Here is a 23692-nt window from a genome sequence, read left to right as displayed (position 1 = left end):
AATACGACCACGTACGTACATACGGTGCCCGCAAAAAAATGTACGTACATACGGGCGGGGTCTCGAATGCCTACTTGCACATACGTACGGCCAGGGCTCGTGTACATGGCTGTGGCTGGGTCGGAACGGAGAAACTGTGTCATCTCGTGTTCGTGGGGAGGCAACGGAATGCGTCTTGTTCATCAAGAGGCAACGGAATGCGTGCTGTTCATCGGGAGCCAACCGGCTTGGATGGAACAGCTGATGGAAATAAGGCCTGGCGTACCGCAGAACGGAGGAAACGGCCTTGTGTTCGACCGGCCACAGTGGAAACGGGATCCTGTTCATTGGGAGGGGTCTGGCATACCGCAAAACAGAGGAAACGGACCTCCTACGGTCGAAACGGGGTCCTGTTGATTGGGAGGGGTGTGGCGTACCGCAAAATAGAGGAAACGGACTTGTGTTGGAGCGCTACGGTCGAAACGGGGGTCCTGTTCATCGGAAGGGGTGTGGCGTACTGCAAAACGGGACTCCACGGGATACTGTTCATCTCCACCGTCGACCTCCTCCAGCCTTCACGGGGTACTGTTCATCCACCGTCGACCTCCTCTAGCCTCCACCTGCGACTGTTCATCCATGGGCTCCTATTCATCCAGCCTCCACTACGCGCTCCTCCATCGGCTACTGTTCAACCAGCCCTCTCCACGGGGGTCCAGTTCAACCACCCCTCCATGGGTTACTGTTCATCCAGCCCTCCACTGGCTACTGTTCAACCAGCCGTCCACTGGTTACTGTTCAACCGGCCCTCCACGGGGTCCTGTTCATCTAGCCCTCCACGGGGTCATGTTCATCCACCGGCTTGATCGATCGGGGGACTGTTCATCCAGCGGCAACGACCTCTACTACCACAGGTTCCTGTTCATCCAACCCCCACCGGGAACTATTCATCCAAACCCCCCAACAACGCTCACTGTTCATCCAGAGGCAACATCGATCGGCTTTAGTTAGCAGCAGTAGAGAAGGAATAGCTCGATCGGGTTCAGTTAACAGCCGTCGATCGATCGCTCGGGTTTAGTAACACGTAGCCTGCAGTGCAATTTCTCGGGTTCAGTTAGAGCCCAACGCCTCGATCGGGTTCAGTTAGAGCGCAATGCATCGCACACACGCGCGTACGTACGAGAGAAACGCACATTGCCCGGCCCCGACCACCCACCGTAACCGGGAACTCCCCCGATATTTTCCTGGCCCTCGCTTCTACCATGGTTTTCTCCGTCATGGACGGCCCAAAGAATGTCATGCAGCTGCGTCTTCGGCCCACCCAGGACAAAAAGCCCATTTTCTGCCATGATTTTTGTCATAGAAGTAGGACCCCACCACATCTATGATGATACCGGGTTTTGTCACAATTATTGTCATAGAAGTGTCATAAGTATGACAGAAAAAAATTTCGTTAGGCCCAAAATGTCACGGATGTGTCTTTTTTTGTAGTGTACACCCGCGGTGCTGGCGCCCCCGGCAGCGCCGACGTTGGCGCCCGTGGCCCTCACCCCCCTCCCCCCGGCCCCCGCGGCCCGCTCGGCGCCTGTGGCCAGTCCGATCACCCGCGCTCGTACGGGCGTTTTTCGCCCGAGCTCGCACTACGCCTCGGATGACTACGTCCATGCGGCGTCCACCTCTGAGCCGTCGCCGTTGGCATCCTCCGTTCGAGCCGCTCTTCATGGCCCGCTCTGGATGGCTGCGATGCAAGAGGAGTTTGACGCCCTGTTGCGCAACCGGACGTGGCAGCTTGTTCTCCGTCCCCAGCACGCCAACATGATTACTGAGAAGTGGGTCTTTAAACATAAGCTCCGTCCTAATGGTACCCTTGATCGCTACAAAGCGCGCTGGGTCGTTCGTAGTTTCCGACAGTGTGCTGGCATCAACTTCACCGACACCTTCGCTTCGGTCGTCAAGCCCGGCACGATACGCACGGTTCTCCACCTTGCAGTCTCTCGTGCTTGGCCGGTGCACCAGATAGACGTCTCCAATGCCTTCCTCCATGGTCACCTCGAGGAGCAAGTCTTCTGCCAGCAGCCCACCAGGTTTGTTGACCCGGCGCTTCCCGACCACGTGTGCTTGCTTTCGCGGTCCTTATACGGACTCAAGCAGGCTCCACACGCTTGGTACCAGCGGATCGCGGCGTTTCTCCACCAGCTTGGGTTCCGCGCTCCACCCGCTCGGACGCCTCGCTCTTCGTCTATCATCAGGGCTCTGACATGGCCTACTTGCTGCTCTATGTCGACGACATCATCCTAACGGCATGTACGACTGGTCTCCTCAGTCAGCTCACGGCTCGTCTTCGCGCTGAGTTCGCCATCAAGGACTTGGGTCATTTGCACTACTTCCACGGTGTCGAGGTGGTGCGCCGTCCGGATGGCTTCTTCCTTCATCAGTGGAAGTACGCTCACGAGCTCCTCGAGCGTGCCGACATGCTTAACTGCAAGCCCGCCGCTACGCCTGTTGATATGAAGGCCAAGCTTTCTGCCAGGGCTGGTTCTCCTGCTTCGAATGTTGCTTTCTATCGGTCTATCGTTGGTGCTCTCCAGTACCTCACTCTGACTCGACCGGAGATCCAGTATGTCGTGCAGCAGGTGTGTCTTCATATGCATGCTCCTCCAGACGTTCACTGGGCTGCCGTCAAGCGGATTCTCCGCTATATTTGTGGCACTATGCACCTTGGCGTCACGCTTCACGTCTCCGCCGACACCGCCCTCACCGCCTACTCCGATGTAGACTCGGCGGGCTACCCTAACACTCGTCGCTCCACTTCAGGCTATTATGTTTATCTTGGACCCTCACTCATCTCGTGGTCGTCCAAGCGACAGCCGACGGTCTCTCGTTCAAGTGCTGACGCTGAGTATCGTGCGGTGGCCAACGCCATCGCCAAGTGTTTGTAGCTTCGCCAGCTGCTTCAGGAGCTCTCTTGTCCTATTGACCGTGCCACGGTGGTCTACTGCTACAACGTCTCGGCGGTCTACCTCTCCGCTAACCTGGTGCATCACCGACGGACCAAACATATTGAGTTGGATATTCATTTTGGTTGGAAACAGGTGGCCCTTGGCCATATTCATGTTTTACACGTTCCTACTTCCCAACAATTTGCTGATATCAATGACCAAGGGTTTGCCTACGGCGTCATTTGAGGAGTTCCGGTCCAGTCTTTGTGTCAGCCGCAGTGCCGCTTCGACTGCGGGAGGGGGTTGAGTATATGTGTTATGTGCATATTGTGTATTGGGCCCGCCTCCTAGTTTCTTATATAGTTGAGGTCCGTGTCCACCTCTGTACATCATATATACGTGCCTATGCATGAGAAGCAATACATCGTGCAATTCACATATTCTACAGATTCAATCGAGCAAGCCCTAATGGATGAATGATGATTGGCTTTTAGCATCGAATCAGATTCCATTTAAAGTTATTTTCAACGAATAGTGTATGTTTAGCTATTTCTGACATATGTGTACAACAAGGTTCATCCATATATGCGATACTAGCAGTTCGTTTGCGTGCTTCACTTAGGGCATCTCGAACAGACGGTCATTTCTCCCCAAAATCCTATTCATGGCCTTCAGCGACGGGCACACACCCCCTTCCACCTGGGCTCGGCCAATTTAGCTCTTTTTTCTTTCTGTTCGCTCTATCGTGCCAGGTTCCTGGTTGTCCGGTTTACTTTTTTTTTCTCAACAGTTAGGAACCTTTTAGAACGTTCCACCATTTTTTGAACAGTTTTACCCGATTTTTCCCAGGACGAGTTTTGGTTTTTTTTTACTATTTCCCTTCCTTTTTCGTTTTTATCAAATAGTTAAAACAATTCAAAATTCTCTCAAATTTTGCGAACCTTTATTTCAATATTTCATGAACTTCTTTCAAATTATTTTTTAAAATCTTGAGAACTTTTTTCGTTTTTGTGAATTTTTTAAAATTATGAACATTTCCATGTCTTGATTTTTTTTAAATTCGTGAAATATTCAGTATACTCACGAACTTTTTTCAATTTGTTGAACTTTTTTTTCAAAAAATAAAACCTTTTTCCCTTTTTCTCAAAAAGTCAAAGGTCAACTCTACATGGTCAATGGTGGCTTGTCGACCAGTCAATAGATTTCCCAACACATAGCAGGGTTGGTCCATTAACTTTCATGTGTTAGGGCGAGTCAGCTCAACTGGCACCGAAGGCACTGTATTGTGAAATCACTTGTTAAGGGGTATTCATTGTAAATGTCATTCCAACCTTTCTAGGTTGCGACAACTGGCGTACTTTATTTGACATTTGTCACAATCGGAGAGTTTTCTCTTTTTTTATAGATTCATTTATTTAAAATGTTTTATCTCTTAAACTGTGCCTTCAAATCCTGCACCGTTTTTCATTATTGGATTTATCCTGTTGAGACTTTCAAAACTAAATCCCATGTTGATAGGTTTTGCTAAACTTTTGTTCACAAAAAACTAAATGGAAATTCCAAATTGGAAGCACGGTTCTTTACTTTTTTGTTCCTTTTCCGAAGAGGCACATGTGCCTATCGAGAAAGCAAATATGTGCCTTTAGGAGAAGCAAATATGTGCCTCTCCCAAAAGCAAGAAAAAACATGGGTTTTTTTATTTTTCGAGAGGCACACTCTCGCGAAAGCAAATCCGTGCCTTCACGAGAAGTACATATGTGCCTCTCGTAAAAAAAGAAAAGCCCATTTTCCCTTTCTGAGAGGTATAGTTGTGTCTCTCGCAGAAACAAATATGTGCCTTCACAAGCCTCTAGCGGAAGAAAAAGAAAAGAAAACACTTTTTTGCACGCAATTTGTTGTGGGTCCAAAAGCTTGGAAAAAGGGAAAACAGTAAAGCCAAAAAAACCTGAAAAGCCCATCTAAAATCTGAAAACTTGTAAAAAAAAATGAAATTTCGGGAGAGCGTCCATCACGCGATACGTGGCGATGACTAAGAGTGTGACCATTGAGGGGCTCCTGCAATAGATACCCCTTATTTAGTAGATCCTGCTATATTGGGAACTGGGTGGTTTGGACACCTTGCAACTAAGGCGTTCATATTGGGTGAGAGCGGCCCAAACATTGATAATCCCCCAGTTCGCTCCCAAATATGGGGAAGCTCCAATTTGGCACTCTATGTGCTCCCCGGTGCCCTTTTGGACCGACCCATAGGCGGGGCCAGATGCCCCCCACTTTTTCATTTTCATTTTCTTTCTTTATTTTGCTTTTTGTTTATTTTCTCTTTGTTTTTATTTTTATATAAATCAGAATTGCAAAAAAAGTGAATTTTGAAAAGTAGTTCAAGAAATCAAAAATTGTTGATAGATTCAAAAAATATTTATGATTTTTAAAAAATGGATTATTATAAATTGTTCACAATTTTGAAAAGAAATGTTCTAGAAATAAAAAAATGATCAGAATTTTGAAAATTTGTTCAAGAATTTGAAAAAAAAGTTCGTGAACTCAAACAATATTCATAATTTTAAAACTATATTCATAGAACTCAAAATATGTTTGTGAGTTACAAAGAAGTTCATCGATTTAAAAATGTTTGTTAATTCAAATAAAGTCCATGAATTCAGAAACAATTCATGCATTTGAAGAAAGGTTTATCAAAACAAAAAAATGTTCATGAAACTTAAAATTTGTTCCCCAAATTCAAACAAATGTTCGTGGGTTTCAAAACATCTACACAATTTCAGAAAAATGTTCATGAGTTCAATTTTTTTTACAATTTAAACAAGTGCAAGAATTTTTTGAGAATTTTCAAAGTGTTCGTGAATTCAAAAAATGTTTTGAATTCAAATAATTCTCATGAATACTCGAGAATTTTTAAAAATGTTTTCTAATTTAAAAAATTCATGATTTCATAAACATGTTTGCGAATTCAAGAAACACTAATGATTTTCGAAAATGTTCATGAGTTCAAAAAAGTGCTCGCAAATTTGAAAATATGTTCGCAAAAATGAAAAAAATATATAGAAATGTTAAAAAAGAAATGTAAATAAAAATGTAGAAAAATAAAAGTTGAACATTACAAAAAGAATATACGAAAACTAAAAATGAAAAGAAAAAGCAAAAAATAAAGGAAAGAATGAAAATAAAATAAAAATAAAAAATAGTCTAGGAAAATTCTAGAACCATCCTAAAACCGGACAAGAGCTAGTTTGGTTGGCCCAAAGTGTGCCTAACGGCCATGGGGGCGGGGGGGGGGGGGGGGGGGGGGGGGGGGGGGGGGGGGGGGGGGGGGGGGGTGGTCCTAGGGAAGTCCAAACATCTGCCACGTTCGACTCCAATAGTTTGGACCCACACAAAATCCTAGTCATCGGATGCGGTTTCATGCTCATTTCCGCATTCATGGAAGCTCACAGACTTCCCATCTACCTGAGTTCATGCCCAATTGGCCGAGGCGTCGCCCGACGAGCCTACCCTGGCTATTATAAGTTTGGCGGGCGACCCCCAAAACCCTATCTTCACCCAATCCTTTCCCCTACAAAATCCTAGATGCCACCCGCACACCGACATCCGCAAACACCGCCCGCCTTGATGGGAAAAAGACAACACCATAGGACGCTCCGCGAAGCAAAATAATGGTACCTCGGCGGGTACCTCTCCAACACATCGTCTTCCTGCCACGACAACTATAAGTGCATTTAGTGCCACCCCTTTGTTGGTTATGGAGTGTTGATGACAAACTTGGTTGAGGGACTAATGTGTTTGTGAGATACACAGGATAACATAGATAGACGTCCCCGAAGATTCATTTTAACCGTCGAAGATGACCCCTAAAAATATTTGAAGTTATTGGAAATGGTTGCCTTTGAAGATAATGAGTGAAGACAATGGAACGTGGAGACATAGCTTCTTTGTAGGTTTCATTTTCTTTTATTGAGTCATAGGAACCTCTGCACTATTAAGTAGGGTCAAGGTGAAGTGATTGCTTAACCAAAAGCCTATGTCTTCCAGTGAAGACAATGAGAGGAAATATCGTCTAATGTTGGATGAGTCAGCATTTCTTGTAGCCCAAGCAATGTTACCGAGTGTGTTTGAAATCCGACCGTTGGGACACGTGCCGATCGATTGATAGCCCATGGTCATTTCGGTAAAATCATGCCAGGTTGCCCTAGCTATAAATAGCCACCCCCTCCACTATAAGTTGGCGGGTGCTTCGAGTTATTGCACGACTTTTATCGTTTGAGAGCAATCCAAACTCCGAAGCCTTTGAAAGAGATATGCTACGAGGAAAAACCCAAACACCCAAAGCCCAAAGTGATTAAGCATGAGTGTAGACATTCTGTTCTGAGTGAACCAAAGACTTATTACACTTGAAGACTGTGATTTTCCATACAGTTAGGCGTCACGTTCTAAGCATCCAAGAATCATTGTGGATCGCCTATGAACGAAGTTTGTGAAGGTTTGGAAGTCTACCTTGAAGACTTACCTGAGTGATTTGGCGAGGTTTAAGTGATCTTAACTCAATGGGAATAAGGTGAAGAACAGGTCTTCAGAGTTTAATCTCAACCTCACCAACCAGACGTACAGCTATCATAACAGCTGGAACTGGTCAAACAATTCACTTGTCTTCTCTGAGCAACTGTTTCTATCCCTTCACTCCTTTACTTACTATTTTTTATCGTGAAGCCTTTGACTGCTCATCTCTGTGTGAAGACATTCCCTTTGATTTCATCTTTGTCTTCATATTAGCTGTTACTATTATTTCTTGCTACCTAGTTTGCTTGATGTCTTCACTTCTCACTTCAGTTGTGTTGCACTGATAGCATGTCTAGCGTAGCTTATCTTCCGTCATACTCTGTTTAGTTATTGTTTTGCTTTCGCATCTTTGAAGACATTGACTGTCTCGAAGAGTTCCATAAAAATGGCCTATTCACCCTCCCCCCTCTAGTCCATAACTAGCACTTTAAACAACATATACGACGACAGTGGGAGCTTGGTCTCCAATCCGTGGCAGCGCGGAGAAACATCGCCATCATGTGCCTTGTTGGGTAATGTGCCTCACCAATGCATGTCATCGGGCCCGTCCTACTCCACCGCGCCCTCTATCATCAATGAGGAGCCTACCTCCGACGATGACATTGTCTATTGTAAAGAGATGGCCAAGTCGTCGAACTAGGAGGCCCCGCTATCTGGCTACCTCATACGTACCAAGGAGGAGGAGCTGGAGAAGCTTATGGCCTGGCCCCTGCGTCCCTTTTCTAGATGCACTGGCCCAACTGTCGTCGTTGATGTTGCTAAGCCTCATCATCTAGATCGACAACCAGTGGTGCCCAAGGCATCCCCATTGCATCGTCAGCCCTCGTCGTCGCGTCACCAGCCCGATACCCAGTTGCTCCTGGCCACCGCCAATCAAGAGCAGCAACCGTGCATCCGCTTCGAATACTATCCTGCCAGCGAGAGGTCGCATGTCATGCTCTCCTCCTCGTCTGGGTGATCGAAAGACCTCACCATGATAGAGTGGTGTTCGGTGTCTCTCGCTAGGATGCAGGTGGCATCGGATTGTGTCCTTGCCGATGAGGAGCTCACGGTGGCGTGGGCTGTCGACCGGTCCAAGACCACCAATGGGATACTGGTCCCCGCCGGTGCCGGATCAACAAGGAGTTCCTCTAGATCAGTATCGTCGAGTTAGTGCATGAGCTCCATGAGAAGGAGGATAAGGCACGACATAAGGCGGAGGAGGACTCGTAGCGATCTCCCACGAGCATGTCGGCACGGCTGGCCCGACTTCCCCAAGCGTCGTGGCAAGGATTGCAGTCCTAGTGGCCTCGGAAACCACGCCTATGAGGTTACCATCCAGCATTAGTTTAGTTTAATTTTGAGTAGTTTATACTGAACTAGTTAAATTTCAATGTAATATATCGAGCTAGTCTATTTTTTTTCAAAATTGTGACTTTGAATTTTTTTTAACTGGAAAAGGTTCAAAGGATAGTGTTCGATGGTGTTCGCCAGGTTAGATGTCCACAGACATATGTGAGTGTCTGTTTAACGTCAATGTTTGGAGATGCCCAGTAAGCCATGTCTGTATCTGAGGCTTGAGAATCCATAGAAGAAATTGTGATATTCACATGAGCGATTTGCGCTAAGTCCAATCAAAAGCATGCATTTTATGATGGATGATGATAACATCATGTAACTTGTGTCGTGGACAAGTAATTCACACAATATATGCATATTTAACCAACATCTTCAGCAGTCAGAGGTGCAAGTACTGTACCGGAATGCCCAATTTAATTTCAGACATTCAGTGTTGTATTACATACGCCCATCTAAAATCTCTGATTCAAAACCGAAATTTTATCGGCCCAACTTTTCTCCCCTACAATCTGTACAAAACAGTTAGTGGTGTTTTCGGAGGATATTTGTCTCCTTGGATGAGTGTGTTTTAGTCGAATATATCTTGCCAGTGTGCATGCCTAGTTTTTATGGAAATTTTTCAGCAAGAGTTAGTGTTTCTAAAGAAGTTGGTGAACAAGAAGAACGTCCTTGCATCAAATGTTGTCCTGTCAATACACAGGGGGCGGTGCATTAATGTTGCCAACACATACATACAGACTAAACTATGCACAACAACCATGGGCGTCTCCAGAGCAACAAGGTTAGACGTTGTGTTAATTGCACCACCAGTCATGTCCTCTCCCTCGTCGTTTAATGGAACACTCGGATGTACAACGGTTTTGTAGGATGGGTGGTTCATTGCAGCCAACGCTCTCAACGGGAGTGCTTCACGAAAAAAGCCACTACCTGAGCCCACTGCCTTAGCCTTGTCTTGATAAGCTGTGGGTTCTCGCCAGCTGCATGAGTCATAGGACCAAACAACCGACCACATAATAACATAAGATGATGGTTCTTTCGGAATCTATACTAGGAAGAAATTAACAAGGAAACGTTCGACGTTACTGACCTGGACTGCTAATTTTCAACGAGTCAAGGAGGGAGGGCTGAGCGGTAGGACTGCCGGCTGGGCTGGGCGTGCCGGAGTGCATGGATGATGAGGAGGTCACCACAGAAAGGGAAGGCAATGAGCGGCTGCACACCCGCATCTTCGGCTCGGAGAGCTGCCGGTTGACGGCAAAATACAGGTCGAGGGCAGGGAGCGTGTCGCAGAGGTTCTGGCCTCCGTTCTCCTCGTTGAACCCGAAGCCAAGCTCCATGGATCCCTTGAGCTCATCCAGGTCCTCATCGGTCACAGCGTTCGCAGTGGCGTGCGTGTTAGCGCATCCCACGCGGTCGGCTTCGTACAAGCCCATGCTGCTCCTTTGTCGTTGTATCTGCCGCCGCCGCTTCTCCCACTTGACCTCCCGGGTGGTCTCCTTCATGGAAAGCTGCTTGGACAACATCCTCTTCTTGTTGCTGTTGTCGGCAGCAGCCGGGTGTGTCCGCGTGCCCGCTGGCTCTTGCTCCCTACCGATGAAGAGCGACAATGGTGGTGGACGTGGAACGCCGCGCTTGTGTTCTTTGCAGCTGTTGGCCATTGTTTGTGCAATGGTTTCTCTGTAACGATGTAATGTGTGTTGGCTATCGAATGGGCCGCGGCTAACGTTGCTTTCCCTCCTCCGAATGGATGGCGGATTGCCGAGTTGGCTCCCAGCAGCTGCCGAATCACGACAGCTGCGGCAGGAGGAAGGAGAGCGGGAATGTTGGGAAGACGAGAAAGGGAGGTGATGCTCCTCTCATATGAAGGAGGCGAGAGGAGGAACAACAACCCAAAAATAGGAGTATAACCCCGTTTCATTGATCGAGATGCCTCTTCTACAAACTCCAAATGCTAACCATGCCGGATGGTTGTTAATAACCATAGGACACCCGCGCCATTCGGCTTGACTACTTACAGGTCGTAAACAAATTTGGCATAGACCAAGAGGATGCTAGCTATTTTAAGGTTTACTCTCGAGTACGCATGGGTAAAATCTAACTCAAGTAATATATGAAGTGTGTATATGGGTAAGAAAAATCATTCTTTTTATTTCGAAAGGAAAGATTACCCGGCCTCCGCATCAGCATGATGCACACAACTATCTTTATTAATTATTCACCAGAGTCTGACAAATAATACAAGGATCAATTCAAAGCCATCTTCTAAGCAAACCAAAGTTGCTACACCTAAAAGTATATAGATGTGCCCTGTTCGCATAACAGACACAATCTAATCTAGTGGCCTTAAGACCATCTGGTCTAGGCATCCCATAACATGCACCGCCTATGCATGCTCCAGGATCCACAGCCGCCATCTTCCATCATCCCGTCTTCAGGATAAATCACTGCATAGATCTTGTCAGTCTCATCTGTCGTCGACAGTAAAGCCACAAAAAATTGTTATTTAACGTCAAAACCACATACACACTAAGGATCAGGGTACAAGCGTGTTGTAACTTGTATTCCATGTATATAACAACCTTTGCTCAATGCGGCTAATACATGTACACAAACTGCACAATTGTACAACTCATACCCCACACATAGCACCATAACTAGAAAAAACTGATCGAAGTGCAACAAACAAAAGAAGAAAAATATGAAAAAGCCATTGCAGACATAAGCGCCACACATCACAATCCCGCTCTGTGGTTCCTTTGCTCCACCATCACTGTTTGTCCACCCAGGAGCCTCGGTGAGTGACTTTCTTTTTAGAAATATGTACATGTGTAACAGTATTCAAGCATCAGAACCATTACAAGTATGCTTCAGATCAAAGATTCAAGATATTACAAAGTAACTCCTAAACTAAGAGTTAGAATGTAATATCTCAAATGCATCTTCTGTGTGGTCATATAAATTTTGGAATATCAAATTCTTCCAAGGCTTCAACAACGCCATTACAATTAGATCGAAGTAGCGACAACACCACTTGTACACCGACTCAAACTTGATCGCCAATAAAAGTTTCAGGGAGCCCCTTGACCTGCCCATCCAACAAAATGGGGTCGTGAGTAACGAAGGGACTTGGGACATGGATGAACCCCTAGAACTGCATGCAGTTGAACCACAATATCTTTACTTATTGCAGAGGAAATACTCCATCTCCAAAAAAGAAGAAATCAATAAACGCACCACGCACGGACAGGAACTCAACAGATCCCAATGTCCAGGCATGGGAGGACACAAGCATAAACTCTGCAAGAGCGGTTGCACCACACCTGCGGAGGAAACGTTGCTTTGGCTCCTTGGTATCACCCACTAAAGCATCACTACAGTAGGTGAAGAACCCGATGAAGTTTATTTTGGACGACACCGCATCCACCAGTACTGCGTTTCTTCTGAATAAAAATAAAAATAATTGTAACACATGTACATGAACCTAACCCCCCCCCCCCCCCCCCCCCCCCCCCCCCCCAATCTCAAAGCACTAAACAAGCAGCTAGAGGCAAGGGGGGTGGTATAATTTCAACAGTGATTGCACTTCTAATGCAAACCTTAACTCCTTGCTATTTCATGTATAATTCCATACGAGAGGCTTCCCTGTGAATGACTCATGCGAGAGGTAAACCCAAGTTAGGTGCCCCCACAGAAGAAGATTGACAAGAAACATTAAAATTAGATGAATATATAAAAGCCAAGATCCATGATTGGTGTGTGCTAACTGTGTGATATATTCAGCCCATCTAGCGATTCCATCATTTAGGGCTTGGTTGAATGAAAGGGAAGGAAAACATATGATTTGAAGGAACATACATAAGAAATGAAAAGGAATAGAGGTATACACGAGGAACATATATAATAAATATTTTGTAATACACAATGTATATTTTTTATATACACGAGGAACAGTTTCATATACATGTTTAATATTTTGTTATACACCTTGAGCATTTTTCAAATACGTGAGACATTTTTCATATAAAACAATTATTTTTGTGTATACTTTGAAAAATTTATAAATATGTGATTAACATCTTTTTTAAAATATATGTTCTTGATTCGTATTTTCTTTTTCATACGCATTATATATTTTGGTATACATGTAAAGCATTTTTATATCCCTTGAACATTTTCCAAATACATGATTAACATTTTCTCGTATCTACTTGTTACATCAGGAACATTTTTTTATAGATGTGTCAACATTTTTTAAGTACATGATTATGATGTCTACTTTTTTTCATATATGTTGTTCATATTTCGTATACACCTGAAACATTAAAAAAAATACATGATTGCAATTTTTAAATATATGTGATTCTATATGAATTTATTTATTTTAGTATGCATTAAACATTTTTTAGACATGTACTAACTTTTTCAAATACATGATTTACATTTTATAAATGTGTGATGAACATTTTTTTAAAATGAATGCTAAAAGGGAAACTAAAATAAAAACGAACGGGAAGAATATAGTAACACAAATAAAAAACAGAAAAGTGAAACAGAAGAAAACAGATCACAACATTTATGGGTCAGCCCACTTGCTACAGCGATGTAGGTGATCGATGGCTTCCTCTGTCTCGCATTAAGCGAGGTATAATCGGGTGCATCCTATTTGGCGCTTGAGGCTTCCGTTACAGTGCATTTAAAGCACTCCAAGATGGGCCGGCCCACTGTATTTTCTTTCTTGTATTTAGAAACTTCACAAAGGTGCGGGCATGGGGGATCAACATGTAACTGCTTTGTTGTGAGCACTCCACTCTAACCACCAGGCTCTCACCCTACTGGTGTAAAGATACTTTGGTTTTTTCTTTAATTTTGTTCTTAGTTTGGTTTGTTCTTTTTATTTTATCTCATCATTTTTCTGTTTTCCTTAATGCGCGGGTTTTGTTTTAAATTCGTGAACCTTTTTATTCTAAATTGATGCACTTTTCAAAATTAGATGAACTTCTTTTTCAAATCCGAAGAACTTTTTTCAATTTTGATGAACTTTTTTCAAATTAGTTGAGCTTCTTTTCAAATTTGATGATTTTTTTTCAAAATCGATTAACTTTTTTTCAAATTAGGTGAAGTTCTTTCAATTTCATGAACTATTCTTCAAAATCGATGAACTTTAAAAAATGTGAACCTTTTTTCAGATCACCGTGAACTTTTATGAATTCATGAACCTTTTTTCAAATTAATGAACCATTTTTTGAATTTCTAAACTTTTTTGTATTCACATTTTTTTGGATTTTCAATTTTTTTTATAGAAAGAGTTAATGGTTTTGCCGGGGTTGCTGATCCACGGGCACCTATGGGACCGGCGGACCGGGTCCCTTTTGGTTCGGCGGAGGGCGGAGGTTGCGCAAAGAGCAGATCGAGGCGAAGCCCGCGGGTGGTTGGTCGTGCGAGGAGTAAATCGAAGCAAAGCACGCGAGCGATTTACCCAGGTTCGGGCCGCACGGATGCGTAAAACCCTACTCCTGCTTTGTGGATTGGTATTGATTTCTAGCTCGGGAGCGAGATCGAGCGTGAGTGTGTGGAATTGCTGAACCCCCCTCTACGTTGCCCCGGGCCTCCTTTTATATGCTCAAGGGGTTACCGACATAGGGCAACGGAGGGCAAAAGTGGAAAAGGAGCCGTGGGTAGGCACAGCTAGGTGCTGTAGTAGGCACAGCTAGCTGCTACAGTGTTATCATACCTAACCCTGACGGCAGGGGACAAGGGCATTAAATGCCCGTCTGTGTCGCCTAGACAGCACCGAAAGGGACCGCTAGGGACGCCACCGTCTTGCCACGACGGTTGTCTTGTCAGCGCCTGCGTGCCACCGCACGCCCCTAGCTGCACAGCCTCCTGCCACGTGCGCTTGGGAGGGGCCCCGGAGCAACACGTGGGCGGATGTGCTGGAGCGCGGGCGTGGAGTGGGGCTTGCCGCGGCCGTCGACTTGTCGCTTCCGGGAGCTTGTCGCTCACCGGGCCTTGCCGGGGCGCGTAGCGCGCCGCGGCAAGTTCCTTGGAGTGCCTTGGATGGCCTTCCTGGCAAGCGCCTCTTGCCGGGGCCTTGGGACGCTTCTGATGGCCTTCCCGGCAAGCGCCTCTTGCCGGGGTCTTGCCTTCTTCCCGGCAAGCTCCTCTTGTCGGGGTCTTGCCTTGAGTACTTTGTTCTTGAATGGTCTTCAAAGGGACCACAGAGGGTCTTGGCGGTGACCTGGCAGGCCTTGCCGCGGGACGCTGCGACTGCCCGTGCACAAGTTCGGGGTACTAAGGGTACCCCTACTTTAGTACACCGACAGGAGCCCCCGGGCCTGGGCCAGACACGGTGCCGAGCGCTGTTGGGTCAGGCCCAAAACAGTGCACGGGCACGCGCGGCCTAGGTCACGTCGCACGTCCCTCCGCTTCCATCGTGCATGCCCGTAACGGCACGCGTCAAACGCGGCGTCGTGGGTGACGCGGGCGGCGCGGGCGCGCGGGGCTGAGCCCTGCGAGCATGCGTCAAGCTATGATGAAGGGGAACGGCCCACGCCCTCTTCTCCAAACGGAGGTAGGCGTGGGGGCGTGGCGCATTTACTAGACGGGGCCGGTGCGCGGTTTCCGAAGCGCCCACTCCCCGGGATCACGGGGTAGGGCAAGGCCGCCCCATCCGTCGCCTCAGTTCTGCATCTCCGCCACGCGGCTCCCATGCACTTGGGATCGCGGACGGCGGGAGCGGGAACCTGGGCCGTTGCGAGCAGAGGGGGCGGGTCGGCCCGCCTCCCTGCTCTTCCCGTGCCTTGATTCGCCGAGCGGGGCGGCTGGGCTCCCACTTCGCTCCTTTATAAGGAGCGGGAAGGGAGCACCGAAGCCTGCACTCTCCCGTCTCCTCCTTTCTTCAGCTTCTGTTCCCCTTTCTCTCATTTGCCATGGAGAAAGGGAATCCTGGGCCTTCATCGGTGGCGGCGAGGGTCGCCGCCAGACAGCGCACCCTCCCCTTTTCCTCGCTCGTGGTGGCAGAGCCAGCCATAAGGGGAAGAGGGAGGGGGCGAGGTCGTGGACGAGGTCGAGGACGAGGTCGAGGCGCTCGGGGAAGAGGCGGACGGGGCGACGCGCCAGCTTCGCCCCCGCCGGCGGCTCCTCCCCCCGCGGCGGTCCATATAGGGGACAACCCTTGCGAGTTCTTCGTCAAGCTGCGCCGGGCGCCTCGTCGTCGCCTCCGGCTTCCAGCTCCGTTCGCGAGCGTGATAGAGTCGGACCCGCCCGAAACTCTGAGATTACACATGAGGGGCTGTGGGATCAGCGGCACGCGAGTCCGCGTGGTGTTCCCAGCCCCTAATGTGATGTATCTCGATCGAGGGTGGAAGACGTTCGCCCGCATCCACAGCTTGACGGGGGGACTCACCCTCCATTTTAAGCTGGTGGAGGGCGATCTCCTCTCCGTCAAGGTCTTCGGGTGCTTCGGCACCCGGGCGAAGTGCTGCGTGGACAGCTCCTCCGATAGCGAAGGCTCCTCCTCGAGCGAGAGTGACGAGGAGGAGAGCGGCAGTGATGGTGAGGGTGGCGGGCGGCAGGATGGCGGCTCCGACTAGGTGTCGGGCGCCGTCTTGTGCGGCACCGGCGACCCCACCATCCGCGCCGCCGGCTTCTTGAACTCCCCGGGGGCGTCTCCTTGGGCGGCTGGCGTAGGGAGGCCGTGGAAGGGGAAGAGGGCTGGCGACAAGGCCGCCAGGTCGGAGTACGAGGGCGTGGTGCCCTCGACAGCGTGCTGACGTCCTGCCTCCCCTCCTTCGCACCCTTCTCCCGGCGTCGCCATCACCGTCCGGCCCCCGGGATGTTCTCTTGGTGTCTTCTGGCACCTGTAGCTCGCCTTGGCGCCCCTTTCCCCTTTTCGCCTCCTTGATCTACCTCCTGAAGAGAGGGACAGGAAAGGGATTACGGGCACCTTATCTTTTTAATTGTAAGCCTTCGGGCCTTAGCTGTATCTAAAACTTGTAATCCTCTCTTTCATGTTTTTCATCCTCTATGGACTGTACCTGTATGGGATGTTTTTTAATGAAAAGGGGATGTTTGCCGGGTTATTTGCCTCGCGGGTTAAACCCTCACCAAGGAACAAATCCTGGGTATCTCTCGGACAGGCATTCCCGGCTACAGGCCCTGCCGCCTTCCCACGTCGCTTCGACCGTTCTCATGCCTTTGACGGAGGCGGGAACGAGGTGGGTGCGGCCTCCTCGTTTCATCCCTTTGCTGTCGCGGCTACGACCAAACTTGGCCCCGGGAACGCGCTCCAGGGCCTAGAGTTTGGGGAGCACTGCAGTTTACGGGAAGAAACGCGGTTTCACATTCCCCAGTCCATAAGGGGATGCATGAAGAGGGATGGAAAACTTATCTGATATCGCAGCCCTGCGAACGAAGGAAAAGCAAAGGGACGGAATCTCGACCTCTAAGCTAGGGGTTAGCCGCTGTTAGGGACTATCGACCCTAACCAAGGACGAGACTCAGACTCAACCTAGCATGCATGCTATAGCCCCCGGGGTATGCAGTGCTTCATTTTCTGGTGCCAGGGTCTGCGCTTGGCTCTGTACAGAGGTTTACATGCAACAGCGGCAAGACTCGCACAGAGAGGTGGTTGCCGGACGGGGTCCGACAACCGCGCCATACGAACGAAACTTGCGAAGAGGCTCGATGTCCCAGGAGTTGCTCACTGGCGTGCCATCTTCGATCTCCAGACGGACAGCGCCAGGCCTGGTGACTCGTTTCACCCGGTAAGGGCCTTCCCACTTCGGCGTCGACTTGTTTGGATCTTGGCCGACTGAACGCGCCGAAGAACAAGGTCGCCTTCCTCGAAGCTTCTGGCACGGGCTGGGAGCGACGGCTCGCACAGCGGCCTAAAGACGATCTTCCTCAAGGAGCAGCACGTCATCTTGCCGCAGCCGCTCTTGCTCAAGCTCATCATAAGCGAGCACTCGAGGTGACCCGTATACGAGTTCCGTGAGGATATCTGTTTCTGCGCCAGGGTCTGCGCCTGGCTCTGTACAAAGGATTACATGCAGCAGCGGCAAGACTTGCACAGAGAGGTGGTTGCCGGACGGGGGCCGACAACCGCGCCTTACGGGTAAAACTTGCGAAGATGCTCGATGTTCCAGGAGTTGCTCACTGGAATACCGTCTTCGGTCTCCAGGCGGACAGCGCCAGGCCTGGTGACTCGTCTCACCCGGTAAGGGCCTTCCCACTTTGGCGTCAACTTGTTGGAATTCTTGGCGGACTGAGCGCGCCGAAGAACAAGGTCGCCTTCCTCGAGACTCCTGGCATTAACTCTGCGGCTGTGGTAGCGGCGCAGAGCTTGCTGGTAGCGAGCAGCTCGCACAGCAGCCTGGAGACGATCTTCCTCAAGGAGCAGCGCGTCATCTTGCTGCAGCCGCTCTTGCTCAAGCTCATCATAAGCGAGCACTCGAGGTGACCCGTATACGAGTTCCGTGGGGGTAACTGCCTCTGCTCCATAGACTAGAGCAAAGGGTGTCTGTCCAGTGGCTCGATTTGGCGTCGTTCTGATCGACCAAAGAACCACCGGTAGCTCCTCGATCCAGTTTCTTCCACACTTGTGCAGCCTGTCGAAAGTTCTGGTCTTGAGCCCGCGCAGCACCTCGGCGTTTGCCCTTTCCGCTTGACCGTTGCTTTTTGGGTGAGCAACAGAAGCAAAGCAGACCTTGGTGCCGAGATCTTGGACGTACTGCATGAAGGCGTGGCTCGTGAACTGTGTGCCATTGTCGGTGATTATCCGGTTAGGGATCCCGAAGCGGCAGACAATCGACCTGAAGAACTTGACGGCTGACTGTGCGGTCACCTTCCTCACTGGTTCCACTTCCGGCCACTTTGTGAACTTGTCGATTGCGACGTACAAGTACTCAAAGCCCCCGACGGCTCGGGGGAAGGGGCCGAGGATGTCGATCCCCCAGACCGAAAATGGCCAGGATAAAGGGATCGTCTGGAGAGCTTGAGCTGGCTGATGTATCTGCTTGGAATGGAACTGGCACGCTTCACACTTGGTTACTTGTGCAGTTGCATCCTGGAGGGCTGTTGGCCAGAAGAATCCTTGCCGGAATGCTTTGCCGACAAGTGCTCTCGCGCCAATGTGGTGACCACATATGCCTCCGTGTATCTCTGCCAACAGCTTCTGTCCGTCTTCCCGGGAAATGCACCTCAATTTCACTCCGTTGAGTCTTCTTCTGTATAGCGTCTTGTCGACGAACTGGTACATACTTGACTGCCGGGCTACTCTTTCGGCTTCTTCTTGCTCTTCGGGAAGTTCTCCTGTCTGAAGGAAACAGACAATCTGCTGCGCCCATGTTGGAGCTCGTGGCTCGACAACAAGGACTAAAGGCGACTCTGCTGCCGCAGGAACATCCGCTTCTACGGCGAGAAGCTGTGTCTCTGCCGGAGCTTAACGTTCCGCGACAAGCTTGCCGGGAGCTTCAGCTTCAACGGAACAAATCCTAGGGTTTGCCGGAGCATCTTGCTCCCCGGCGCTCCTGGCGTTGATCTTGGAGGCTGCTGCGGGAATATCTGCTTCTACGGCGAGAAGCTGTGTCTCTGCCGGAGCGTGACATTCCGCGACAAGCTTGCCAGGAGCTTCAGCTTCAAAGGAACAAACCCTAGGGTTTGCCGGAGCATCTTGCTCCCCGGCGCTCTTGGCGTTGATCTTGGGGACCTTCTTGGCGGCGGCTTCGGGAAGCTCTGCCGGCAGGTAGTCACCAGGAATCAACTTCCTCTTCTTGCTTTGTCCAGTTGATGGTGTTACGGACGGTTGAGTCAGCTTGAGCACAAAGGTCCCTGGTTCCACAGGTAACTTAAGTGCGGCGCGCTTTGACAGGTCATCTGCAATGGCGTTCTGAGATCTTGGAACGTGCTCCATTTGCAGGCCGTCAAAGCGCTCTTCTAGCTTTCTCACTTCGTCGACGTAAGCTTCCATCAACGGACTCTGATAATTCTTGTTTACTTGGCGGACGACAAGCTGTGAGTCACCCCTGACAATGAGCTTCTTGATCCCAAGGTCTGCCGCGATCCGGAGACCGGCAAGCAATCCCTCATACTCGGCAGTATTGTTTGTTGCTTGCTCCTTGGGAAAGTGCATCTGGACTATGTACTTGAGGTGCTCTCCGGTGGGCGCGATAAGCAGCACACCAGCGCCGGCGCCTTGCAGCGAGAAGGCACCATCAAAGTACATCAGCCACTCTTTGCTCGCTTCTTTGTCGGGGATGCTCGTCTCCGGAATTTCTTCATCCGGAGTTGGCGTCCATTCCGCTATGAATTCTGCCAATGCTCTGCTCTGGATAGTTGAGGTGCTTTCAAACTTGAGACCAAAGCTTGACAGTTCCAGTGCCCACTCAGCAATCCTGCCTGTCGCTTCCGGATTCTGCAGTATCCTCTTCAGCGGAAAGCGAGTGACCACTGTGATCTCATGTGCTTGGAAGTAATGGCGCAGCTTTCTCGAGGCCATGAGAAGGCCGAAAAGCAGTTTCTGCACACCAGAGTACCTTGACCTAGCCCCTTGCAAGAGGGAACTGACAAAGTAAACTGGGCGCTGCACCATTTTCTTCCGTATCTCCTCGTGTATCAGCGCGGGTTCATCTTTGTCGGGACCAGAGCTTGTCGGGGAAGCCCCCTGCTTGTCGCTGGATGCGCTTGCCGCGGTTGCTGGCTCATCATCCGCCTCCCTCTCTGCCACTAATGCAGCACTAACCACTTGATTGGTTGCCGCCATGTACAGCAGCAACTTCTCTTGCGGTTTAGGCGCGACAAGTATTGGAGGGGAGGACAGGTATCTCTTCAGGTCTTGCAGCGCAGCCTCCGCTTCCGGAGTCCATTTCATTGGACCTGCCTTTTTCAATGATTTGAAAAATGGCAGGGCGCGCTCAGCAGACCGAGAGATGAACCTGCTGAGAGCAGCCACGCAACCGGCAAGTTTCTGTACATCCTTGACGCGCTTCGGTGCTTCAATCTGCTCAATGGCCTTGATCTTGTCGGGATTGGCTTCAATCCCCTGCTGAGACACGAAGAACCCGAGAAGCTTGCCGGAGGGAACTCCAAACACGCACTTCTCTGGGTTGAGCTTGAGATTGATCTTGCGCAGATTTGCAAAAGTCTCGTCCAAGTCTTGGATCAGGGTTGCCCTGTCCTTGCTCTGACCACTATATCATCCATGTAGGCTTCCACATTTCTGTGTATTTGTGGCTCAAGAGCTATATGGACTACTCTTGCAAATGTCGAACCAGCATTTTTTAATCCGAAAGGCATCCGCACAAAGCAGTACGTGCCACATGGAGTAATAAATGCGGTCTTCTCCTCATCCTCTTCTGCCATGAAGATTTGATGATACCCGGAGTACGCATCAAGAAATGAAAGCAAATCACATCCAGCTGTGGAGTCAACAATCTGGTCAATGTGCGGCAAAGGAAATGGGTCTGTGGGACAAGCTTTGTTAACATCAGTGAAATCGATGCAAAGCCTCCATTTCCCGTTTGCCTTGCGCACGACTACAGGATTGGCCAACCACATGGGATGGAGCACTCCTCTGACGAGGCCTGCTGCTTCCAGTTTCTTGATTTCCTCCGCAATGAATTCTTGGCGCTCCACCGCCTGCTTCCGGACTTTCTGCTTGACGGGCCGCGCATGAGGACAAATGGCAAGGTGGTGCTCAATCACTTTCCTGGGAACACCGGGGATGTCAGACGGTTGCCATGCAAATACGTCGACATTCGCCCGCAGGAAAGCAACGAGCGCGCTTTCCTATTTAGGGTCAAGCGTGGCACTGATGGTGAAGGTACCACCAGCGCCGTCCACCTTGGCGGGTACCCTCTTCGTTTCTAGCGGAGCTGCCATCGTCTTCTTGTGCTTGCCGGTGGAGCTCGATGGTGCGTCCTCGACGGCAGCGCAGCACTCCGAAGAGGGGCGCTTACCGGAGTGGGCATCAGAGCTTTTGCCGGACTTGGTCTTCTTGCCAGTGGAGCTCGATGGTGCGTCCTCGACGGCAGCGCAGCACTCCGAAGAGGTGCGCTTGCCGGAGTGGGCATCAGAACTCTTGCCGGACTTGGTCTTCTTGGCCCCGGGAGCTTCAGCGGCAAGTGGATCGCGGTCTGCCGTGGCTGCTGCTTCCCGGTAGATCTTGTCGGCACAGATAAGCGCATCCTTCCTGTCGCCAGGGACAGAGATGACGCTTATCGTGCCCGGCATCTTCAGTATGTTGTATGCATAATGAGAGGCCGCCATGAACTTGGCGAGTGCTGGACGGCCAAGTATCCCGTTGTAAGGCAACGGGATATCGGCAACGTCGAACGTGACCTTCTCAGTCCTGAAGTTTAACTCGCTGCCGAATGTTACCGGCAGCGTAACCTTCCCTTTCGGCTTGCTCCTTCCCGGACTGATTCCTTGGAATGTGCCGGTCTCTTCGAGCTCGCTGTCAGGGATCTGGAGTTTTCGGAGCACAGCGGAGGAGATCAGGTTTAAGCCGGCCCCGCCGTCAACTAGCATCTTGGTGACTTTGAGGTTGCGGATAGTTGGCGAAACCAACATCGGCAGACACCCGACCGCAGTTGTGCGATCAGGGTGGTCCTCAATGTCAAAGATGATAGGCGTGCTGGACCACTTCAGAAGCTTGCGCGATTCGATGGGTGGTTCTGCTGCATTGACTTCCCGCACCCACTGTTTGAGTTGGCGGTGCGAGGTATGCAGGGAAGCACCCCCGTCAATGCACAAGACCTCTGTGGCTTTCTGAAACTCCTGCTCACTGGTCTCAACATCATCCATGTCTTCATCCTCGCCGTCGTCGTCGTTGTCGCGACCGCGGGGAGGTCTGTCTCCTTGCCGCTGCTTGGCCTTGCCGCGGCGTCCTTCCTGGCCGGTGCACTTCTGGCCAGGTTTCTCGGCACCCCCTTGGGCTCTCTCCCTGTCGCGCCGCTCGTATTCAGCCCTCTGTTGCTGGATGAGCTGCTCGACCTTCTTGCAGCTCTGGAGGTCATGGCCCTTGGTGCGGTGAATCTTACAGTATTGCTTGCCGGAGCCGTCCCGCTTGTCAGCGACCGTCACAGCCTGACAGTTGGTGCACGCGGCAACTCCCTTGCCGGAGCTACCAACTGTAGCCTTCGTGGCGTCACCTTCATTGCCGGACTGCTCAACGACCAGCACCTCGCTGTTCTGCTTCTTCCTGTTGTTGCGCCGCCGGCTTCTCTTTGCCGGGGCGGCATCCTCACTGTCAGATCCTTCTGCTCCAGTGGTTTCTCCAGGGAATTTCCTCCCCTCCTCAGCGCGTGCACATTTGTCGGCCAGGGCATAAAGCTCGCTGACGTCCCAAATCTTGCACATCGCCAACTCCTCCCGCATCCTGCGGTTACGCACGTTCTGATGGAACACGCTGATTACCGCGGCAAGGTGGATATTTGGGATGTTGTGGTGTACACGGCTGAACCTCTGGATGTACTGGCGCAGGGGCTCTCCTTCCTTCTGGACGAGCAGATGAAGATCGCTCTCTTGGCCATGAGGTTTGTGGCCGCCCGTGAAGGCGCCAACAAACTGATGGCACAGGTCAGCCCAGGAGGATACGGAGTTGTCCGGCAAGTGCATGAGCCAGGAGCTAACGTTGGGCTTAAGCACCAGCGGGAAGTAGTTGGCAAGGATCTTGTCGTCCCGTCCCCCAGCAGCCTGCACCGCGATGGTGTAGATGCTGAGGAACTCCGACGGATGCAACTTGCCGTCTACTTCTTTGGTACGTCGGGCTTGAAGTTCTTCGTACTGGGCCACTGGACTTGCCGCAGCTCACGAGTGAACGCAGGGCAACCTACCGGGTACGGTAAGTCGCCTGGTTCCCCTGGCGCATG

General features: G+C 50.0%; 1 protein-coding gene across 1 annotated transcript; it reads right to left on the bottom strand.

Moving 5' to 3' along the window:
- Positions 1-9492: 9492 nt before the first annotated feature.
- LOC125541620 lies at positions 9493-10637 on the bottom strand. Its single transcript, XM_048704982.1, has 2 exons — positions 9910-10637; positions 9493-9799 (listed from the first exon to the last, which is right to left on the bottom strand). The coding sequence occupies exons 1-2, from the start codon at positions 10478-10480 to the stop codon at positions 9717-9719; spliced, it is 654 nt and encodes a 217-aa protein (XP_048560939.1). The 5' UTR covers positions 10481-10637; the 3' UTR covers positions 9493-9716.
- Positions 10638-23692: the final 13055 nt, after the last annotated feature.

This window comes from Triticum urartu, chromosome 2 (assembly GCF_003073215.2).
Source record: "Triticum urartu cultivar G1812 chromosome 2, Tu2.1, whole genome shotgun sequence".
NCBI classification, from domain to species: domain Eukaryota; kingdom Viridiplantae; phylum Streptophyta; class Magnoliopsida; order Poales; family Poaceae; genus Triticum; species Triticum urartu.
The sequence above is the reverse complement of the archived record's forward strand: the minus strand, read 5'-3'. Positions and strand labels throughout refer to the sequence as shown.